This window comes from Sturnira hondurensis, unplaced genomic scaffold (genome assembly GCF_014824575.4).
Source record: "Sturnira hondurensis isolate 20B ecotype Veracruz unplaced genomic scaffold, ASM1482457v3 Scaffold0004998, whole genome shotgun sequence".
Lineage (NCBI taxonomy): Eukaryota > Metazoa > Chordata > Mammalia > Chiroptera > Phyllostomidae > Sturnira > Sturnira hondurensis.
The window spans coordinates 8,016,123-8,040,297 of NW_028077629.1; the positions used below are offsets into that span (position 1 = coordinate 8,016,123).

A 24,175-nucleotide genomic window follows, 5' to 3' on the forward strand; every position below is an offset into this window, starting at 1 on the left:
GATTAAAATGAAGGAGAGAACCCTAGAAGCAGCACGAGATAAGGGGACAGTCACCTACAAAGGAATACCCATCAGACTGTCAGCTGATTTCTCAAAAGAGACCTTTCAAGGGGCTGGAAAGAAGCATTCCAAGTCATGAAATCCAAAGACCTACAGCCAAGATTGCTTTATCCAGTAAAGCTTTCATTTAGAATGGAAGGACAGATAAAGTGCTTCTCAGATAAGGTCAAATTCAAGGAGTTCATCATCACCAAGCCCTTATTACATGAAATGTTAAAGGGACTTATTTAAGAAAAAGGAGTTAAAAATATGAACAGTGAAAGGACAGCAAACTCACAGTTATTAACAACCACACCTAAAACAAAAGCAAACTAAGAGGACAGCTAGCTCAGGAGCGGAGCCACAGAAATGGAGATCACATGGAGGGTTAGCAACAGGGGAGTGGGAGGAGGAGAAGGGGGAGAAGGTTAGGAGAATAAGTAGCATAGATGGTAGGTAGAAAACAGACAGGGGGCAGGGCAAGAATATTAGGGGAAATATAGAATAAAGAACTTGAGACACGTGGTTATAAACTAAGGGGGGGAGAATGGTGGGGGAGGGAGTGTGTGGGCGGAGGGGAATGAAGAGGAGGAATAGAACAACTGTAATGGTATAATCAATAAAATATATTAAATAAATAAATAAATGGAAGAGCAAACCAATTCCTCTCTTTCTCCCTTCCTCTGTCTTTCTCTAAAATTGATCAAAAATAAATAAATAAAAATAAACTAACAAATATATTAAATTCTTTAACAAGAAATATTTAGTAGTGTAAAATAAATTCTTATGATTTAAAAGGCAGTTCAGTGTCTGCTAGTTTCACATCATTATGAACATTACTGGACTGTCAGCTGTAAAACAAGTTGAGCAGAATGTTGCCTGGCCATTTTCATTTATTCATGACCATTTAAACATTTACATAAACATTTTATTTGCTTCTTTCTTTTTTAGACATTTACTTTTAGTACAGCCTGTTGCCTAAGTTATTGGTCATTACTTTTATTATCATTTTGGTATTAAAAACAATTACTTAGTGTCTATGGACTCTGTTTTGGGGCTTGGACACTTGGGTTTACATTTTTTAACATGGTCTCTTAATTTTGTGTCATTTAAATAATATACCACTTTATCTTCTAGTTTCTACTCAGGTCCTCAATGTCAATTAAATTGTGTGGTTGTACAGGGAAGTGCAACACTGTTTGGGGGATGTGGGCATACTTTTGTAAAATTTATAGTTCCATCAAAGTGCAGATGGACTGAGTACTTCCTTTTTAGACCTTATTTTACTGAGGGGGAAGCATTAGCAGTCTTCTTCTTTGTACGCATGCACAAGTTAATTTTCCTTTAGGAGTGTGGCTCGCTTTCTTTTTGAGTGCACAGGCAGCCACGCTGGCAGTGGGTTGTCAAGGACAACACGAGGTTCTTCTCCCGACTGAGAGATGAATGTGTTTAATGAGGTGTCCACGGAGCTTTCCCTCCACCGTCTTTCACTTGGTCCCGTCATGTCGTAGTTCCTTCTTTACTCAGCTGTGACAAACTGGCTAAGAGAAGTTTCTAACCTTGGCAGGTTTTCACTATTTCTCTGTTCATGCATTAGGATGGTACTTGTGTTTTCATTAGTTAAAATGAAAGGTGGTGGCATTTTTATGACCTTTGTAATCATCCCCTTGGCTGCCATATCAAGTGCAGACTAAACGGCTTAAACAACAGATATCCATTTCTTACACTTTGGAGGATGTGGGTGCCACCATGCTGGGTTCTGAATAGGCCATCCTCTGGCTTTCTGCTTCCTGCTGAGTCCTCACATGGCACAGAGCCCTGATGTCTCTTCCCATCATGAGGACCCAGCCCCATGACCTCATCTAAACTTAGCTTTCTTCAAAAGATGCTATCTAAATATCTTCACCTTGAAGGGTAGAGCTTCAACATAAGGATTTTGGGGGAGACAGTTCAATCCATGGCAACCCAGCACTGTGGATTTCAACCTATGCAATATGGAGTCCCAGGGACCTCACTGGGGAGACCTGAGTGGGGTTACACTTCCCTCCCCTCACTGTTTTAACTTGAACACTTGTTCAATGTCAGAAGATACCACTTGAGGAGGGAGTTTTGCAGGTAGAAGATTGACCTAAGAATGTTTGATTGATTGCAGTGCTTTTGTTCTCTTCTCTGATTGCAGAGCTGGGGTGCTCTTCTTTCTGACAACCAACCAGTGCTTCACCAGTGTGTCTTCTGTGGAGCTCTTCGTGGCTGAGAAGAAGATCTTTATGTGAGTGTGTCTCTGTTCTGGGAAGGGGGCTGTCCATTGTCAGGGTTATTGGTCAGACTGGTCACATAGTGAAATGGGCCACAGATTGGTTCCTGGGGATTTACTAGGGATCATTGAGAAGAAGCAGCCAGGGGCTGGGAGGGAATCATGAGCATAAGGGGCCTGTGACCAAGGCAAAAGGAGTTTCAAGATTAGGGCATAACCTCAAATGCAAATGGTGCAGGAGGAGATTTAGAACATGTTCACCTGGAGTGGAGGTTCCAAGGGCCAAGTGGGCAGCCTTAGGAGGGAATTCTACAATGAGAGGAGGGGTCATCACACAGAGCAGGTTGGGAATGATGTGTCAGGGGAAGTGAGGCCCTGAGATGGTGCCTCATGCTGACTGGGTGAGGGTGGTGGGTTAACCTGGGGGATGTGGGAGCTGTAGTTGTTAGACCCCTAACAACCTGGTGGGGGTCTTCAGAGCAAGTGGCTTAATCGCTGGGTCTGGGTCTGTGCCTCCCTAAACTCACGTGGGATGCCTGGTGTGAATTTTTGTTTTTTAGGCATGAATATATCAGTGGATACTACAGAGTGTCATCCTATTTCTTTGGGAAACTGTTATCTGATTTACTACCCATGAGGATGTTACCAAGTATTATATTTACTTGTATAACCTACTTCTTGTTAGGTAAGCAGTAAGACAGAAAGTACCTGTTTGTAATGTGGGATGTGAGGGGAAGCTGATTTCTTTTTGAGAGAATGTTTTTGGTTCTCAACACTATAAAACAAACCCTGAGATACGGAAGTGTCTGTCTATTGTGTACACTCTGAAATAACTATTCCCTGAGTACACTTATGTCGAGTCTTTTCCCCTCACTAATGTTTATACCTTTTATAAAATGATATGTTATTCAGTGGTGGTGTGTGTCATATACAGACATGCAAAGAATTCATCAGTAATTGAGACTTTGCTGGAGGAGCTGGAGCCGTGATGTTTATTACCTACCTATTTGTGTTCTCATGTGTGTATGTGCACACACACACACATACACTGAAAACAGCAACTTTTGGGGTTTATTGTTTTAGTAAGAATACTTTTTTAGTGCATGAAGACAGATTCATGTATGCATTGTGTTAAGGATTCTCCCTGGCTCATTGCCTTGGAATTTACATATATTTCACTGTGTACACATACTTGGACACTAGTAGTATATATAATTTTGAGAAAGCACTGTAGAAGAAGACACACCAATTGAGTTTCAACTTCCATTTTACAAATGAGGGATGTGTAAAGAATTAGGCACACAGCCTGGATCCTCAGGCTCCTGACCAGTGTGCCTATGGCTGTCCCAAACTCTTCAGAGTGTGTGACCCGGAATAGCGCCCCACTGTAGTTTAGGAGGTGTTTCCTGAATCCCCAGCTCTACGGTACTTTGTCTCAGAGACCTGAGTTCTGCAACCCTCCCCCAGACAGTGACACTGCTGGGAGGTCGTGTCATCCTGACATTCCCAGTTTCCTCACTCCCATAGTTAGAGCAAACAGTGAGTAATGTGGGGCTGTCTGGGTGAAAAGACTGTGCTCTTGACAAGTTCCCTTCTCAGAGAGAAGGCAGCAGAAGTCCGGCCAATGTGTTGCCTTCAGCCCTCATCCCAGGCACTCAGCAAGTGTTAATAATTATGCAACAAGGAGCACAGGTGTTACATGAACAAGTGCTCGTGCAGTATTGTAAAAAAGCAAACTGGGTGATAACTCTATGCAGTCATGCGGGGGGACAATGAAATTGGTGACTCAGGGTGGTTGGATAGAGGGTGAATTTTTCATTCTGGTGATTGTTCCTTAAAATATTTTCACAATAAACAATGAATCCCAGATACACAGGGACCTAGGCGGTTAGATTAACCCCCTCTTTTCTTCCTAAGGATTGAAGCCAGTGGTGGAGTCCTTCTTCATCATGATGTTTACCCTTATGATGGTGGCGTATTCGGCCAGTTCTATGGCTCTGGCCATAGCAGCAGGTCAGAGTGTGGTGTCCGTAGCAACGCTTCTCATGACCATCTCCTTCGTGTTTATGATGGTGAGTGGGAACTGGGCTTCTCTGAGTTGCTATTTCCCCTCTTTCATCCTGGCAAGTTCACCTGTCAGGGAAAACCTGCTTTGAGGATCTTTTCAATGGGACTCTTAGCTTTAAGGAAGCCATCTGTTAAAAGATGGCTTATATGAGAGAGAGTAACAGCTTCTTCTCTACCTTACCCAGCCTTTTTGCTACTGTTCTAATATGATTACTATAACTTTAGTTAACATCTTGACACACGTGAGAGTTTCAAAGATGCTTCTTGGTGGCCTACAGTGAAACCTTGGTGACTGGGAACTTCAAAGTCAGAAATATTTCAACTGAAAGATTTCCTCATGGAAATGACAGGTTAGTTGCCTGATTTCCATGCCGGGTTTGGAGAACTTCTGGCTTATTTACCCAGCAGCTGAGATGGTTTGTTTTGATCAAATACTTTCCAAGGGAAAGGCTGAGCTCCACGGGAGACAGAACAGTGTGTGGCTATCTTGCATGACTATCTTGGTTCCTCCTATGTTATGAAATTGTTTTAAAAATAGGGAGATATTCCAAAGTCCACACAGTACTAGGTCCCCTCCTTTCTGGGTTCTTGACATTCACTTATATCAATATATTTCTGATTATTTTTTAATAGTTATTTAACCCTGGTCTCCTATGTCCCTGATTCTTGCATGCACGTAGATGAATGAACAGGTGACGGACCCACTTAGCACATTCAAATAAACAGGGACACTCTTTACTTACTATATATAGCTTTTCTGTTAGAGTAGGAGTAGATGTATTTAAAAGTTTGTAAATAGCACACTCTTGCCATTGAAAACGACCTATTTGAACTTTATTGTGAAAGTGATAAACCTTGCATATGTTTCCAGTAATGTCATCCAATAAATAAAATGTTGTTCAATGTATAAAAATAATTTGTTTGATATATTAGATGCTTTGATTTGTTATTATTTAATGGCTTATCTAGAGAGCTTTGAAAACACATGTAAAACTGTATATTACTGAGAGATGTTACACAGGAACCCTTTGTTAGATTGGAAATATGCCCTCCCACAGCATGGTCCTCACTGTTGTGCCCATCCCTACAGGGCAAGGGCCCGCTGGGGAGCATTTTGTAGGACCCTCCTCTCATGTAGCCACCTCTTGCTGGAGCAGTCCTTCCTGGGCTCTCCATGGCAATACTGCCTTTGGTCGCTTTAAATGAAGGTATCGACCACTTGTTATGCTGCAGTTTGCCACATTTTGTCTAGGCTTTGGGTCATTATAAGCATGCATGCTGAACCCCCAATTATTCCCAAAGTCATGTGGAGATGGAACACAAACCCTTGTCAGTAACATTACCTACCATGTTACTGAAGTACAGAGGGGCATGGGGTGCTCAGGTCACGTTCTGCGTGTCTGTTGGTGGGAACTGTAGCGGTGGCAGCGTTAGAACAGTCAGGACTATGGATGTTCCACTGGGTGCCGTTACAGACAGAGGAAAAGCCTCGACAATTAAGGATCTTCTGATTAGATGGAATATGAATATATTGTCATTCCTTTAAAACCACAAACAGCCTCAGCTGTAGAGAGGAATACATACGCAAAGAGGATGTGGCAAGTCTTTGGAGTAGTGGAAGGAATTTCGAGAAAGAGTTGGCCTTAGCAGAAATGTTTATAGGGTTGTAGAGACTTAAAGAGAGTAACCTCCAGAATTCTTCATGAAATCACTCCAACAGTTCTGACGTTGCATTTGCTCTCTGTAGATTTTTTCAGGGCTGTTGGTTAACCTCCGGACCATTGCGCCTTGGCTCTCGTGGCTTCAGTACCTGAGCATTCCTCGATATGGCTATGCGGTAAGTTATCCTCTTCTGTCCCAGTGACTAGGCTACTGTCCCCGCACTAGGAGCAGTCAGAGCGAAGCCTGACTGTCCCATGTCTCCAGACATGAGCGGTGAAGGTTTCCCAGGATTTTCCTTTCAGGAGCATTGAAGGAGGTTTCCTGTTAAGCCTTGGGTGAACTTGGCTTTCCCATCACTGTTGTGTGAGGAAGGTGAAGGGTGGGGTGATAACTCAGAGTTAAGGAGGAAAATTGACCAATTGATGTAAAAATTGTAGTTGGTTTTTAGCTCAACAAGGAAGTAGATGAGAGGATGGGAGCCTAGACTACATATTTTATATTGAAAGTTAAATTAGAAGAAAATGGAAACTATATAATATTATAGCCACTGTTGGCTTTAGAATCTAATCAACTGCAAACAAAACTGTGTCTTAATATAGTATAACTGAGTATCTTATTTCCAAGAATAACAACTGGATTTGATAAGAAAAAGAACCATCTAAAATATGTTACCATCAATTAACAATAGTCATTGAGTACCATGGTATCATTTTCATTGTTGATAGGTTTATAACATTGAAAAAAGGAGGAGGAAAATACTGTGTTGTAATATAGACAGAGGACTCTTGGCAAAATATTTCTCTTTGTGAGAATTTGAAATCCCTCCTCCAATTCTCTTGAATGCCAGAAAAAAATCACTTTAGTTGCTTTGGTGTGACAAAGACTGTGAATTTGAAGCCTAGTTTGTTTTCAGAAATACAATAAACATTAAACTAGCATGATGATCTCATGGTAACTCTTTGGAAACTTTGAAATTAAAACTATTTACTTTGCTCACTCCCTCTGTGTTATAGGCTTTGCAGCATAATGAATTTTTGGGACAAAACTTCTGCCCAGGACACAATGTAACAGGAAATGATACCTGTAGATTTGCAATGTAAGTTTGCGTTCAGTGTCATAATGGGTTTGCTTACTGTGTGTTGTGATGGAGAAAGGCCACAGGGCTTAGAGATGGTATGAGTCCTGTTCAGGACACTGACTTCTCTAAGACATAGTTTTCTGACCTGTAAAATGGGTTTTGTCCACTAAGGCGTATGAAATTATGGTACAACTCCTAGATATTTACAATAGTCAAAATTGTATTTAAGTCCAAGAAATGTTTCTTGTGTGCTGTTTTTTTCAGTTGTTTATAAAAGATCCTTTTGCTGTTTTGCTTAGGGGTATGAGATGATTTTTAGAATATTGGTCTTTCAAAATAGGTGTTTTCATATTTTAGAAGGACCTTATAGCATCTGCACTGCTGGATTATGGAAAGTGTATGGGCCCATCAGCTTCTGGCTTCCTGTGAGTGCAGCCCATGGCCAGGAGTAAGGGCAGCAGACTCGAAAGGGAGTGAAGCTTTTCCTCCCAGGGTTCCTGCACTTGTCTCTTCCTCCTAAGTGTAAGAGGCGTCATGAAATCCAAGTCTGCACAGTTTTTGATTTTGTTTCTTAAATTGACTTGGAATAGTACCCATGGAAGGATGTGTCTTCTACAGAAAGGAACACATTTCAGTAAGCTGAGAAGAAAATCCCATTTTGAGAGGGCATGTTAATAAAATAGAAAGGCAGATTTTAATAAAATTAAAGGATGTTTTATAAAATGATGCTTTTCTTTTCAATGATTGTTGTTAATGGTTTGATTTTGATATGTTAATTAATGAGAGAAAAGAGAATTCTGGTATTCTAAATCTCACAGCCATTTGAGTAGAACAGAAATAATTCTTAATAATGGTGCAAATTGCTGTTTTGAAGTATGGTTGGTTTTTAAACAACACAGGTAAGAACTGTGCAGGTCCACTTATACGGGGATTTCTTTTTTAATAAATACTGTACATCTATTTTTCTTCCTTATACTTTTCTTAACATTTTCTTTTTTAGCTTACCTTATAAGAATGCAGTATATCATACATGTAAAATATAAAATATGGGCCAATCGACTGTTTATGATATTGATCAGGTTCCCACCCACAGTAGGTTATTGGGAGCTAAATTTGGGGGGTTATGTGTGGGTTTTGGACTGTGCATGGGGATCACCCCCTAGGCCTTGCATTGTTCAAGGGTCAACTGTACCACCGGGAAACCTCTAGGTAGGAAGAGGTTTCTCTATCCTGTCTATTCCCCCCCTTTTGATCTGGGTGTGATTGTTTTTTAGACTGCTAAATTCCATGAGTCATACAAAAATGGTACCAGACGATCACTTCGGCTGTGCCAGTTATTTTCAGTACCAGGTGCTGATCTAACCCGTGGCTGGGCTCCTCCACCCTGCTCCACTCCAGCTTCCACTAAGGCCTCCCCTCACAACGGGCCTGCTCCTTCCAGCCTTGGCTCGAGAGCTGACAGAGAGCAACTCTCAGAAAGCCCTTCCTCCCGTTTTTCTAGGTTTAGAATTCTTAGCCTGCATTTCTTTTGTATGGCTGATTCGTGGGTCGTGAGTTCTGTAAAGAGCTTTGATGGAGTTGGTTAAGGGCCTTAGATGTCACCTGTCAAAGGAGGTTTTCCCCTTTGGGAGTGAGTGAAAAATTACTGCTAAATGCCTCTGCCTTTTGAAGAAAACAGCATCATAGATTTGTAAACACATGAATCTGGAGAGGACAGCGCCTTGGTTCAAAGTGTGAGTCTGTGACCTTGGCCAAGCCCCTTAAACTTTAGTCTCTTTCTCTCTTAAATGTGTATAATATCCACCCTATTGAGTTGCTTCGAGGATTAACTAAGCTGTTAAAAGCAGGTTGCTTACCATGGTATCTAGAAGAATTGTACACACTCTTAACTGTTACCTATTGTATATGAAGGGATAGTTATGTAAGACTTGGTAACTTATACAGGGTTCTTGAACTGAGGAACAGCAAGAACAATGAGTAGAATTGGACAGATGCGGAGAATGCAGTTATATTCTTTTTTTGTTTCATTTCAGATGCACTGGAGACGAATTCTTGTTAAACCAGGGCATCGACCTCTCACCGTGGGGCCTGTGGCGGAACCATGTAGCCTTGGCATGTATGATTGTCATCTTCCTTACAATTGCTTACCTAAAATTGTTATTTCTTAAAAAATTTTCTTAAATTTCTCTCTAATTTATATTTATCTACAGATTAAAAAGGGAGCACCCTAGCCCCAGCCTGGCAGCTCAGTTGTTTAGAGTGTCTTTCTGATATAGCAAGGTTATGGGTTTGATCCTTGGTGAAAGCACATATAAGAAGCAATTAATGAAAGCATAAATAAGTGGGACAACAAATCGATAAGCTCTCTCTCCCTCTTCTTTTCTCTCTCTCAAATCAATAAATAAAAAATTTAAAACTAAAATCAAATCAAAAGGGAGCATCTTGATTTAAGGATTCAATGAAATGTATTGTTGTCTTCTTTTCATTTGACATCATGTTATTTATCAGCCAGAATTTTTTCAATAGAAACCTTCATGGAAATCACAATGAACTAAATTATGAAAGAACCCAAATCATAAACTAGAGATATTATGTACTATTAGTTTATATAGTCAGACAATATCCACATGGGATAAATTGTTCAATTAATTGACCTAAAATAAATTGAATTCTAGAATCTTGTGACAAGCCACTAATACCTGTTAGCAGTTTCCTCATCTGTAAACTGCACAGGTGTGCTAGTGCCCTCCAGCTCCAATGTAATATGAATCTATGATCTAATACATTATTAATACATAAGGCATTATTTAATACATAAGGTAACAAATACATTGATTTTATAGTGGAAGTATGAAATCTAGACTATGTTGGAAAAATCCAGTGGCGCTTATCGGGTAAAAGAGCCATGATGACGGACAAAGCTCTGACAAGCCTCGTAGGGTCAGGAGAACTTACTGGGGTTTCTCTGGAGTGGAATCAGAATGTCTCAGGGGTCTTGGCTGGGCCTTTGGTCTGTAGCTGCAGGGAGCCAGGACCTTGGCACTGACCTTTCCTGGGGTTGTTTAGTGTTTACGTGCATGAGATCACCTGGGGCCTTTGCCCAAATACAGATGTCTGCACCCTGTGAGCCCTGATTCATCAGTATTTGGGGGGTTCTCCATAGAGAATGGTCAATGCCAGAGTTTGGCAATTTCCAACATCCTCCCAGCTCTGAAAGTCGTAGACTTGTGATGTAGTAACTGTTACAACTGGCCCTGTCCTGGTTTTCTTCTTTCCTCATACACATCTCATTTATTCACACATTTTCTCTTCATTCTAACCTTTACCAGTAATAGGGAAGTGCTTTTTAACTTCTTTTTTATTGAAGGGTTATGTAGGGAAAAGTAGAGTTCGGAGAGTTGTCATAAAAGTAACACTGCGTGCACCCACCAGTCCCGGCCACGAGGTAGACATTACAGCACGGGGAAGCCCCTCGCGCCTCTCTCCCCATCACTGCTTCCCAGCTTCTCTCTGGGATGTTGTATCTCAGATACTCCCTTTCTCCCAGTCACTGCTTCCCCACTTCTCTCTGGGATGTTGTATCTCAGATACTCCCCTCTGTTGTATGTCAGGCCATCACTGTAGCTCAGTTTTGTGTCCTGTGTGGATAGGTGTATCCTTAGTGAAGTTCCCCTCCTCCGTGTAATAAACTCTAATTTGGGAATATACTGAGATTTACAGAAAAGGTACACAGGCAGTGTGGGAAGTTCCCATATATGCTTTGTCAAGTTTCTCTTAATGTTAGCATTTTATATACAATGGTACATGTCAAAACTAAGAAATTAAAACTGGTGCATTATTGTTAATTAAATTACCCATTTTTTCAGATTTCACCACTTTTCTTCTAATATTTTCTATTGTTGTGGGATCCCATTCAGGAGCCACACTGCATTTGATCCCCTGTTTAGAAGTGAATACTTGTCAGTATGACAGGAGTTGGGAGAGCTGAGGCTTGCCAGAGTGGAGACCCACCATTCAGCGACAGTGTGGGCCCTGCCATGGTGCTGCAGTGCCAGGCTCGGGGCATAGCCTCCTATGTTTATCTTTGGGCTTTAAGAAACATTCTTCTCTGTAAGAGACATTTGATTAGTACATCATCTTGTAACACATTATCATTGTTTCCACCTGATACATACATGACCATCAGAGTTAATCAGTGTTTTCTGTTCTTGGTACAGTTCCTTGTTTTATATAATCCAGGCTTACCTATGGTTTTTTGTATGTGCTGTTCCTCCTACAGGAAGAAATGTATTATGTAGAAAGCTGTGATATATGTATTATACATGCATATATGGAGGGAATTAGATATCTATAACTTTTTTACAAAATATGCTTTAAAAAGCCAAAAGTATTAATAGTATCTACTTTGAAAATTAATAGGAATTTAAACAGGTCCTATCATACTTATCCTCTCTTTGTATTATAATTAGCTTTATATAATTTTGTTTTTAATTATGTTAAGAAACAGATACATAGACATTACTAAGTTAACCATTTCAAAGGTGAGTAATGTTTGCAAAGTACAAGTAAAACCATAACTCTTATAAAGTACAAAGGAAAATATTCGTTTGTAGAAATTTACTTAAGAATATAGCAATATTATTTTGAGTTTTGTTGTTCTTTGATGTGAGGAGAAATAATCTTTATGGGGAAGGTAAATGAAAATGAAAACACCTTAGGAATAAATGAATGCCACTATTTGTGCTCCTTCCACTGCCCTTGTGAGGCTTTCAGAGAAGGGTGCAGGAGGGCGGCCGTGGGAGGGCGGCTGCTTAGCACGTTGAGGGAGGCAGTGAGGAAGGGAAGGGAAAGTGGGCCGTCAAAGGGAGAGTTGTGGAAGAGTGAGTGGACGTGCTCATCTTTTTCCCCATCTTTCAAGTCATCGTTCATGGTCTTTAGGTTTGAATTTTATTAACCTCAATACCATTTATATATATTTGTAAAGTAGCAGCATTTATATTTATGACATCTTTAAGCCACCCAGGGCTTGCTCACTGGGACCCAGAGCAGAGCAGTAGAGGTAGCAGAGACCGAGGGTGTTCACGGTCCCACAGCGTGGGCTCTCCCACTGCTGACCTGCTGGCAGCCATTGCCTGAGCTGATGTCAGTGGGAGCCGATGCAGAGCCCACAACATGGTCCTATCCTTTAGGAGACCAGCATCCACTTGGTGACAGTTTGGTAACATCCAATTACTTTGTGATTATCCCTTAAATCTGTGAGGATCACTGTCTTTGAGTTAGACTTGTGATGTAATAACGTAACAGTGATGTAATAACCGTTATTACATCACAAGTCTACCAGAAGCATTACCTTTATAGAAATTCTGTACTTTCTGTGTGATTTTGCATTCCCTTGTGGCAGAACTCAAAATTACCCATTTTTTCAGATTTCACCACTTTTCTACTAATATTTTATTATTGTTTCATAATACAGTGGAACCTCGGTTCTCAAACTTAATTTGTTCCAGAAGGCTGTTCAAGAAGTGATTTATTTGAAAACCAAGTAATTTTTCCCAGGTATCAGCATGAAAGAGTCGTGAGGTTGAGAACCAAAGTTTTCTTTGACAACCAAGATACTTTTTTCCATGGACAACTTGATCAAGAACCAAACTGTTTGGGATGGAAGGTGTTTGAGAATTGAGGTTTGACTGCATAGAATTAAAAACAGGCCTCACTTCTACTCTCAAGTGGGTTTACTCAACCAGCACTTGCTTGTCTCACTAGCTCGTCGAACACTTTTGAAATATTTTTATTATTTTAATGAGAAATAGACTTCTTCCCCATAAATTTGGTGAGATGCTTTCCTAATTAAAAACAAAAACTGCTACATACCCAAACTTTGATTGATACCTTCTGATGATGGGTGGATTTTCAATATCTAAACTCCTTTTCATAAAATTGAGCTCCATTTAGAGTGTAAATTCTAGGTTTGAAACACAGGATCAAGAACATTTGAATTCTGTATTCTTAAAACAGTATAAAACACAAACTTGAGTTTTATAATATTGTTATATGAATTTCAAAATTCCCTTAAAATTTTGTCTAAAATGAACATATTTGCTGCATTAAAAATGTCAGTACATATTAAAGAATTTAGTAAATAGCTCTTCCTAGATGATTTCCAACACTGATTTTAGTTGCAAGTAGTTGAGTGACATGGGAAAAAATATATAGCAGATCTTTACAAAAAGGTAATTATTAGAAACAGTCAAACTGAATGATAGGGCTCCTTCCAATTCTATATTAAGATCAGAGATGACATTTTAACCTATACTTGATTTTTGGTGGTTTCATGCAACTCATTTCATTGAAAAATGATTACATTAAATAATCAATAGGAGATTCTTTAAATATGTTGTTCAACTATATAGTGGAATTTTAAGGGGATACCAGAAATTATATTGTGAATGTGTGTTTAATGAAATAAAGTGATGTTGACAATATATGAAGTAAATAAACCAATTATTAAATAGTATGTTCATTTGTGATGCCATTGTTTTGAATAAGTGCAAGGTTATATAAATAATTTTAAGACATAAATAAGAGACAACCTGTGAATGGTGGTATGAGGGCTCTGCAGGCCCTCTCCCCAGTGAAACAATAATAATGATTGAAAATTATTTAAAATTTTTAAAAATTTTCTGGAAATTTTCTTAAGCACATTTACTTGAGAAAATCCACTAAATTTTAGTGAGAAGAGAGTCTGACATCTGACTCACCAGGGGCCCCACCTCGCCAGCCCCAGCTCAGCAGGGCTAAAGCACCGCCCTGGGTGGGCATGGCAAAGCCTCTAGCTCAGCTCCAGGGAGGAGGTGGGGCTGCCAGCATCTCTTGTTCCTGTGCCTTCTCCCCAAACCCAACTTTCAGAGCCTCTCAATCAGGCAAGAGTGGCCTGAGAGGTATGAGGCTCTCTTCCCCCATTCAACTTCAAATTGCAGGCTGGAATTTTTATGCTATGAGAGAGAACCTGTGAGACCCAAGGACTAATATGTATGACCCATGGACATGAACTAAAGAGGGGGAATGAGGATGGGAGGTGGTGTGCAGGGTGGGTGGGGGGGAATAAAGGGGTAAAATGGGACAACTGTAATAGCATAATCAATATAATATAAAAAGAAAAGAAAAAAAGATGATGAAATTGGCAATTTGTAAATAAGGACAAATTCAAAATCCATTTTCTGTCTCCCTGCCAGCCCAGGACCTTACTCATGAAGCAGGGGTAGCACTTTTCAAGGATGGGCCACTCACTGTCCCTGCCTGGAGCAGTTGCACAAACCTCTGCCCAGGGGGAGAGTTGTGCTGTGAGAGAGAGCCTCCCCCAAGTAAACTGGGTTTATTTGAAACAAAGGATGGGAAAATTCAAGGCCAAGAGTGCTGTTGAAAACAACGCAGGTGGTTATAGCAGTTAAAGGAGAGGCTGGTCACTTTGTGAGATCAACAAGTTCAACTGTTTACCAGCTGGTTTCCCAGGAAGAACCAGAGAAGGGGACAGCAGCTAAGCAGACAGCTCAGGAGTGGCCTCCAAAATTACCCCTCGCTCTGGGAAAGTAGCGCAGTTAGTTAGAGCATCCCCACGCCAAGGTTGCGGGTTTGATCCCCTGTTAGGGCACATCCAAGAATCAACCAATGAATGCATCAATGAGTAGAACAACAAATTGCACACTCTTTCTCCCTTCCTCTCTCTCTAAATCCATTTAAAAAATAACGTGGTCAAAGTTGTTAAAAAAAACCCAACTACCCCTCAAAGGGGCCTGAATTTAATTGGATCAAACTATAGAACAATTTCTATCCCAAGGCATTACTGAAAACAATAGACGAATTAGCCAACAGTGAGTAGAACCCAAGAGATGGAACTGGTATCAACAGGGGCAGAGGCTCAACAGCAAGATGGGAGAAGACAATGAGACTCTTGCCAAACCGCTGTCTTCCCAGGATGCCGGTGCATGGTCGTGGCAGTGCCAGCTGAGAAGCAGCCTCAGAGGCTTCCCGATGCAGAGGAAATGGACTTCACTAAAAGACAAACGTGTTAACCACAGCCAAAAGAGGCAGGGATGGGAGGCAGAAAATTTATTTCCAGAATTGCTATATTATGTAAGATTTCCAGTTTCCAACAAAAACATTATAAGACAAGCAAATAGGGAAATACGACCTCCCCTCCACCCACACACACACAGAAGCAGGCGACAGTAACTGACTTTGACAGGGCCCAGGTGGACCTGGCGACCAAGAGTTCAAAGTAGCTATTATAGATATATTAAAATAATTCAAAGAAATCATGCTTAAGGAAGGGAAAGATTATATCATTGTCTTTTCAAATAGAGAATATCAATAAAGAGGTACAGTTTATGGCTATGACCAGTGTTGACCAATAAAATTATCAAGTAACTACAGTTTACCCTCTCCATTTTGTCTTCCTTCCTTCCTTCCTTCTTCTCTCCCTTCCTTCCTCCATTCTTTTCTTCCTTCCCTTATTTGTTTATTTATTTTTCAATTACAGTTTATACCCATTATTATTCTGTATTAGTTTCGTATGTACAGCAAAGTGGTTAGAAAATGATGCATGTAGCCCTGGCTGGTGTAGCTCAGTGGATTGAGCGCGGGCCTGCGAACCACACGATCGTGGTTCGATTCCCAGTCAGGGCACATGCCTGGGTTGCGGGCCAGTTCCCAGCAGGGGACTCACGAGAAGCAACCATACAGATGTTTCTCTCCTTCTCTCCTTCCTTTCCCCTCTAAAGATAAATAAATAAAGTCTTAAAAAAAAGAAATGTAAGTAAATCTAACAATTAAAAAAAAAAGAAAATGATGTATGTACTTTGCAGAGTTGTCCCTTCACTACTTCAGGTACTCATCTGGCGCTCTCCAGTTTCTTTCACATTTTCTTTTAGCAGCAGCCCCCCTTTTTCCTAGGACACTTCCTGCGAGGAGCTTAAAGGCAGGGACCATGCTTGTTGAATTTTGAATCCAGCATCCAGCATCCTGCATAGAATCTAGAAGAAGCTCAGTTGGACTGCACTGACCTCCACTGCATACTCATCCTCACCAAAGTTATTATAGTTTATTCCTTGATTATACTATAGCCTATTTAACAAAATTATTAGTGTAATATGTATGTTTCAATGAGTTATCACTCCTGAGTGGATCTGAATTTTAAGTAGGAGAAACCTGAAAAAAGATTGGTTAAACCACGTGAATAAGTCACCAATAGTGGAATTTCAAGAATTGTACTTAAGAGCAAGTGAAAATTAAACATTTTCATCTTTTCAAGACTTCAAACTGTCACATTTGTATGAAGTACTTCAAATAACCCCATCAGCATTTAAAATATTTACTATTTCGGTTTAAACTGGGGGTAGTTAGAGGAGAGTAAAATCAGAATGCCACTTGTCAAGAAATGGTAAGGGTCTTGCCCCTAGGAAATTTCTCGCTATTTTTATTAATTTGTCAATGATGGACTTTGAACTTGTCTTTATTTACAAATTGCCAAGTTCATCATCTTTTTTCTTTCCTTTTTTAAGAATATATTTTATTGATTATGCTATTACAGTTGTCCCATTTTACCCCTTTATTCCCCTCCACCCTGCACACCACCTCCCACCCTCATTCCCCCTCTTTAGTTCATGTCCATGGGTCATACATATTAGTCCTTTGGTTTCTACATTTCCTATACTATTCTTAACCACTCCCTATCTATTTTGTACCTACAATTTATGCTACTTATTCTCTGTACCTTTCCCCCTCTCTCCCCACCCCACTCCCCTGCTAATAACCCTCCATGTGATCTCTATTTCTGTGGTTCTGTTCCTGTTCTAGTTGTTTGCTTAGTTTGTTTTTGTTTTTGTTTTAGGTGTCGTTGTTAATAACTGTGAGTTTGCTGTCATTTTACTATACATGTTTTTTACCTTCTTTTTCTTAGATAAGTCCCTTTAACATTTCATATAATAAGGGCTTGGTGATGAAGAATTCCTTTAACTTGACCTTATCTGAGAAGCACTTTATCTGCCCTTCCATTCTAAATGAAAGCTTTGCTGCATAGAGTAATCTTGGATGGAGGTCCTTGCCTTTCATGACTTGGAATACTTCTTTCCATCCCATTCTTGCCTGTAAAGGTCTGTTTTGAGAAATCAGCTGACAGTCTGATGGGAACTCCTTTGTAGGTAACTGTGTCCTTTTCTCTTGCTGCTTTAAAGAGTCTCTTCTTATCTTTAATCTTGGGTAATGTAACTATGATGTGTCTTGGTGTGTGCTTCCTTGGGTCCAACTTCTTTGGGACTCTCTGAGCTTTCTGGACTTCCTGGAAGTCTATTTCCTTTGCCAGATTGAGGAAATTCTTCTTCGTTATTTTTTCAAATCAGTTTTCAATTTGTTGCTCTTCCTCTTCTCCTTCTGATACCCCTACGATTTGGATGTTGGAACATTTAAAAATGTCCTGGAGGTTTCTAAACCTCTCCTCATTTTTTTGAATTCTTGTTTCTTCATTCTTTTCTGGTTGAATGTTTCTTTCTTCCTTCTGGTCTACACTGTCAATTTGTGTCCCAGTTTCCTTCCCTTCACTGTTGGTTCTCTGTACATTTCTTTAATTTTACTTTTCATAGCCTTCATTTTCTTTCGTCTAATTTGCAACCATATTCAACCAATTTTGTGAGCATCCTGATTACCAGTGTTTTGAACTGTGCATCTGATAGGTGTGCTATTTCTTCATTGTTTAGTTGTATTTTTTTGGAGCTTTGATCTGTTCTTCCATATGGGCCTTTTTTTTTTTTGGTCTCAGTGTGCCTGTTATATAGTAAGCGGTGGAGTCTTAGGTGTTCACCAGGGTGGGGAACTTGCATTGCTGTGTTGTGGTGCTGTTGGGGGGGGCGGGGTCAGAGGGAACAGTGGCACTTGCTCTACTCTCTGCTGGTTTTTAGTCACTTCCCCCGCTTCCCACAAGCAAATTGGGTGCTGATTCCCAGGTGGGTGGGTTTATGTACCTTCTAGGACCCTGTGAGTCTCTCCAAGTAACTCTCCTGTGAGGCTGGGAGTTTCTCCCGCTGCTGCCTCCACCTCCACAGGTGTTTTCAGTCAGAAGTGTGAGGGTTTATTTCCCTGAGCTGGGGCCCTGGCTTTCGTATTCTGCCTCACTCCCCAGGTCTTCCTTTGGGTTTATCCTCATGTGAATGTGGGACCACCTGCTCCACCAGCTGCAGCCTTGCCTGGTCCTCCAGCCACCACCTTGCTGCAAGTCCTCTCTGCCCGGCTGCCCGTCTCTGCCCCTCCTACCGGTCTGGATGGATGTGTCTTCTTTAACTCCTTGGTTGTTGGACTTCCATACAGTTCAATTTTCTGTCAGTTCTGGTTGTTTCTTGTTTTTAAATTGTTGTCCTTTTTTTTGGTTGTTCAAGGAGGCACAGTTTGCCTACCCATGACTTCATTTTGGCCGGAAGTCTCATCATCATCTTTTAATATTCCATTTATACCAGTGTTCGTAAAAGTCCAAAAGAAATGAAAAGAGTTTTATTCATATACGATTTGTAAATCAAAGGGACGTAGCCCTCTTTGTGAGTTGAAGACATGTTCCTAGACGGAGGGGCGAGAGCAGGGTTTATCAAGGCGCAGTTACAAGGAGTTGATAATCAAAGAGGGGATTTGCAAGGGGGGAAATGACGGTCAACTGCATCACTTTTTTTGGATTGGTGGGGTGACTGGACTTTCAACGCCTGGCTGACTCAGTAGTTGAGCGAGTGAAGCTGTGAGAAGAGAACAAAGGGCTGTGTGTGGCCGAGCCTCCCTCTGGCCCTCCTGTCCGCCTGGGCCTGCAGAACAAAACAGCTGTCCCTGACCCCACAGCTGTGCTGCAGGGAGTGTTGCTATGTGGCACCACAAGAAGTACGAGTTACCAAACAGTGCAATCAGCACAAGGGGCCTGCTTGGTCTGCAGGCAGTTTTGAAGCGCAAAAGGTCAAAGTTAAGCTCTGTAAGCAACGTCACGATTCAAGCAGAAGAAGTCCAAACAATGGGTGGGCCACAAGTTACGATATTAAAGGTCTTATAAAGTCCTCACTAGTTATGTGTCTTTACAATTAATGAGAAATCAGCCAGGAAATCAAATGCTGTCTGAGTAGTCTATTGCTTTTGAACAAATTGTCAGTTAAAACAAGCCAGATGGTAGAAAACTTGGATGACTATCCCAAATACCCTATAAACTCTTCAAAGTGTTTCTAGATAGCTTAAGGTTCGAAAGCAGCAAAACTTCTCAAGAGACAAAAAGACAAGAGAGAGAAGACTTCTCTGACAGTCAGAGTCAGGGCTGGTGGCAGCGTTGTGAGTCTCCCTGGAAGTTTCTGTGCTGTTGACATTGTGTGATCTCTGTGGACGCATTACCCTGTAAAATAGCCAGTGTTAGACAATGTTTCTGGTGCCCGTCTTATGCTGGAGGGAGCCAACAAAAAGAAAATAGAGGCGGCACCGAAGAGAGATTTTTGTGCTGTTCCTTCGCTCAGCTTGTTACTCTGATCTCAGTGCTCCTGAGTCACACCTGCCTGGAACACCCATTTTAATAAATACTGAACCTGCGTTGTTTATACACACTGCTGTTTACACAGTTGAGTAAGTGCCGGGGGAGGTGGGCATTACACCATGAAAAGTATAACTCTTACTCTTTCTGTTGCCATTCATTCCAAACCGTGACCATTTTTGTTGTGATGTGCTGGCCTGCAACACTGGGCGGGGGGGAGAGAGAGCTGCAGAAACACCCGCCTACTGAGTTCTATAAAGTTGTAAACATGCATTAGAGCTCAAGAGCCTTCCTAGAAATTGTCAGTTGTGAAATTGTAACTCTTTTGGTGTAGCCAATTAAAAAGCACTTTTTAAAAAGCTGCTCCTTTGTTAAACAAAGGGGGAGAAACTCATCTCCCGGGACAGGTAGCATCTGAGTAAATAAAGTCCCTGGGTTGTTCTCTTGCCAGGCTCTTCCCATCATTTGAAAATATCACACTAGTTAAAATGGGAAGGTTCCACTGTATACTGTTTTGGAAAACTCAAGTTACCATCTATAACATAAACTTCACTGAAAGTTACACTTAAACGTTTATGTTATATAGTGACAAATAATTTTAGCATTAGCAAGATATTATTGCTTTGGCACAACAGTTCCAAAATCAAGAGGCAAATGGGAAGATAGTAGAACTATAAATGCTATTTCTCAATAGAATTCAGCATGGATATAAAAGATTAGGTATGGTTTATCCATGTTTTTCCATTTTCATTTTCTGATTGAAGCAGGCATTTTAATACACTGATTGGAATATATATGCGTGTGTGTGTGTGTAGATAATAGATAGATAGATAGCCTTTCCAAAATGCATTAATGGTGAAGTCTTCAAAGTTGTTTTCATTTTTTTACAAAAATTGGAAAGCTTGAGCCTCAAGCAGTCAAATGAATAGCACTTCATTTTTCCCAAATCTACCTTTGCTGTCAAAAATCATCTTTGAACAATTACCTGAGAATTTGTTTAGCTGATTTAAAGAATTAACTATATTAATGAAGACAATACCTAAGTGAAATACTTTATTTTTCCATTTTTAAACAATTTAATTTTTATTTGTCTAGTACGGTTGCCATACATTATATTAGTTTCAGGCATACAACATGATTAGACATTTTCATACTTTACGAAGTGACCATCTCATAAATGTACCACACATAATTATTAAAATATTATTGACTGTATTCTTTATGCTCTACTTCACATCCCTGTGACTATTTTTAATTATAAGCGGTTCAGTATTTGGCCAGTTAATAAAGGTGATTGTGAAAAGTTTTCTGTGGAACTTACTGACGTGTGCATCGGCTCGCGATGCCCACAGCATCATGGATGAAAGATGCGACAAATTCACACAGACTACCAAGTCCTGCGGAGGAAAAGGGACGGCATAACTACTTCCGCAAGGTGGGAACGCCTCAGAGCAGCTTGACCACCCTCTCAAGGGGAGAGCACTTTGACCCTTGCCTAGGCAGGCTTTTATTGGGTTTAATTTGCGCAGGAATACAGGTACAGCTCATTAATCATTGTCAGGCAGTAAGGACCAAACAGCAGATAGCATACAAAGAACTATTAGGGCTTCTTCTGAGTCAGGGTCTATCAGCTAAAAGGCTACAAAACTTTGGGAAACAAACTCATTTTCTGCTTGGGCCTTTATCATTTAACTAAGAGCATACTTAGCAAAGCAGGCTTCACAGGATTTTACATATCCTTTCTCAGGACTGATCACCCTAAGGAACCCACCCTTTCCAGCACAGGGCTGCACTGCCCTCTGTCATTGTTTCAGGCTTAAGTCAGGCAGAGGAGGCAGATCGCCAAGGAATTCTCCGAGACTTCTCACAGACAGACTGAGGACTCAGGCTTCATCAAAGCCAAGGGCTCAGGGGGTCCATCACCCCTTTCTCCATAGCCCGGCAAGTCCTTCCCTGGGGCCTCCACATGATCATGCCTGTTTTAGGTCATTGCCCCCTTGGGGAATCTTACCCGTCATTGGCGAACTGATCACGCATAGGAGGCCAGTTATGAAAAAAGGATCAGAAGCTGCACTCCTGCCAGGGAGATGAGCTTTGTCTCCTTAGTGGCTTATGGTATGAAGGTCACTCACTCGGCCTTAGCCATGGGGGGGGGGGGGGGGCGTTCAGCTCCTGAAACCAGGCAGGGTGGCTCCCAACAACTTATAACCTAGAATATTTTAAACATATGTAAGAAGCGTAGAGAATATATTGTAATAAATACTTATGTATCCATTATTAGTTGTAACTGTGATGTAAGATTTCAATTAAGCGATAAAGGTTGTGGCCCTTGCTCAGGGCCACAGTCAACCCTCTGTTTTTAGAGCAGGTGAGTAAAGACCTATGTTTTTACTTCCCAGCGGCTGGACTGTGGGGTAGGGGGGATGGGGATGGGGATGGGGAGAGACCTACTGGCGTCCCCCATAAACCTGTTTGGAAAGATGGGTCACAAGGAGGGAGAGGAAGCTTGGGAAGGAGTTGTGGGGGCTCCCCACAGCCCTGCTGCCGCTCCCCTGGCTCCTGGGAGGAACTGCTTGTCTGCACTCCCCCCGCCCCCGCCCCCCGCAAGTTTCCCTCTGAAATTTCCGCTGACTCCCTGTAAGAATCGCTGGCTTGACCAGAGAGGCTAAGATGAATTTTTGAAGACAGGAGTCCTCCCGTCTTGTGGAGATGCTGCACCGGAATCAACTTTCCTTCTCACCAGCACCTGTCTCAGGAGTTTGGTTTTCTTGGTGACGAACTGACAGACCTGGGTTTGGTTACATGAGGATTTTTAAATGGGAGCATCAGTGGGTTCTCTACAAAGAGGTTCCTCTACGATCTGAATCAGCTTCTGCCTCTGTAACTTGATTCCTGAGCTCACACAGCACGAGGCTCATCTTTACCACCTCTGTAACTTTTCTAAATAAACTTCCTCTTATAATAAAATAAAATATAAACAGGTCACTTCTCAAACCCTCTGATAAGTAAAAGCTCAAAGTACCTATCAAAGGAAGGAAAGGAGCAGGTTGAATGAGCAGTTAGGTAATAACAGTAGTTGCCAAGTGGTAGGTGCACTTGCTTAGGTAGTAGGCCCACTGCTAAGAACCTGCATTTAATCCAAAAATAAAGAAATCAATCAAAATAAAAGCTCAGAGTACCAGTGAGCCACTAAGCTCTATACTGCCTGGCCCCCTATTGGCCCTCAGCCCACCAACTACATTCTCCCTCCCATTACTGCTCCTGCAGACACACTTACCTTGCTATGCCTTGAAGATGCCCAGCACTTCCTGTCTCAGGGCCTTTGTGCCTGCCACTCCTATCTGCACCACTCTGATCTCTGTATACTCATTAGGACTAAGGATAATTGGAGGACAGTGGCATTACAATACATACATTTCTCTCTCACATTCAAGAAATCTCGGTAGGCATTCCAGAGCTAGTAGAATGAGAACCCACATTCCAGGACCCGCATTCCTCCTATCTTGGTGCTTTGCCACACGAGGTTTCCACTCTCAAAGTCATCTCACAGTCCACAATAGTGACAGCAGCTACAGTCATCACGTGTGGACTGTTGTCAGCAGGAAAGAGGAAGAGGGAAAGAGCACTCTGGTTTCTATGCAATGTTGGGTCAAGGAGGAAATGGAGCATGTCATTTTTTTAAAAAAGTTTTTAAAGTTAAACCTCTGCTGTCTAAATGAAATCCCATTGCCTTCACGGGAGCCTTCGAGATATTCTTTTAAACTAGACTTGTTTCTAAACAAAATGTTGTTAAATTTGATGTTTTTGTACCATTTTTGATGTACATCACTGCTAACTTTATATAACAGTATATAAAGTTAGCAATGATGCAAGAATGTTCAAAGCTGTGGAGAATTTTTATGAGTTTATTTGAGCCAAAACTTAAAACAGTTGCCAGGAAGCAAGAGCTCAAACGCTCCAGAAAATGACAATTTTGCAATTTCTTTTATGTGTTCTAAATGAAGGAGGGAATTTGCAAGAAAGATCACATGAAGGTGGGAGAAAGGAAGGCGGGATTGGATTAGAGCACAGTTAAACTTAGGCACTCTGTTGAGGTGGTTACTCTTATTTCAAAGGTATGTTAACCTCCATGCACAAAAAGCACGGGGCAGGGCTTACTTAAGGCAAACACAAACCTTTTACTGAAGATGCTGCAGACCTGCCCCGGCCGGTGTGGCTCAGTCCGTGGGAGCACTGTCCTGTGCCCCCAAAGTCGGGAGCTGGGCGGCCTATCTGGGCACACACTGAGGCTGCAGGCTCCGTCTCTGGTTGGGGCATGTGCAGGAGGCGCCTGATTGAGGCTTCTCTTTCCTTCCCCATTTCTCTTTAAAAGCAATGAAAAAGTGTTCTCGGGTGAGGATTTAAAAAAGAAGTTGTAGGTCTAGGCAGTGACTACCCACCATGACCTATGACGAATGTATGATCAGATCACCCTGTGCAGTTACTTTTCTACAGAATCTTTTTCCTTTCATGTCCCCGGTCTAGGAGAGTTTGGATTTCT

At 41.3% G+C, this 24,175-nt stretch overlaps 2 protein-coding genes across 9 annotated transcripts in view; one reads left to right on the top strand and one right to left on the bottom strand.

Annotated features, from left to right (window-relative positions):
- Window positions 1-24,175, top strand: part of LOC118987065 (ATP binding cassette subfamily G member 2 (JR blood group)) — a 278,084-nt gene that overhangs the window by 133,470 nt on the left and 120,439 nt on the right. For 3 of the 7 annotated variants that reach the window (XM_037046134.1, XM_037046137.1, XM_037046138.1), the window contains 6 exons: window positions 2,219-2,308; window positions 2,854-2,978; window positions 4,211-4,365; window positions 6,108-6,197; window positions 7,036-7,118; window positions 9,134-9,839. In XM_037046134.1, the coding sequence (XP_036902029.1) occupies window positions 2,219-2,308; window positions 2,854-2,978; window positions 4,211-4,365; window positions 6,108-6,197; window positions 7,036-7,118; window positions 9,134-9,281 (691 nt within the window). In that variant the 3' untranslated portion in view covers window positions 9,282-9,839. Of the gene's footprint in view, window positions 1-2,218; window positions 2,309-2,853; window positions 2,979-4,210; window positions 4,366-6,107; window positions 6,198-7,035; window positions 7,119-9,133; window positions 9,840-24,175 lie in introns of those variants that run through there. The other 4 variants (XM_037046136.1, XM_037046132.1, XM_037046139.1 and 1 more) reach the window with 2 other exon arrangements.
- The window catches only part of PKD2 (polycystin 2, transient receptor potential cation channel), a 217,766-nt gene continuing 206,491 nt past the window's right edge, over window positions 12,901-24,175 (bottom strand). The window contains exon 16 of one of the 2 annotated variants that reach the window (XR_005066505.1): window positions 12,901-12,938. The gene's annotated coding sequence lies outside the window, so the exon portion shown is untranslated. Of the gene's footprint in view, window positions 12,944-24,175 lie in introns of both variants that reach the window. The other variant, XR_005066506.1, reaches the window with a different exon arrangement.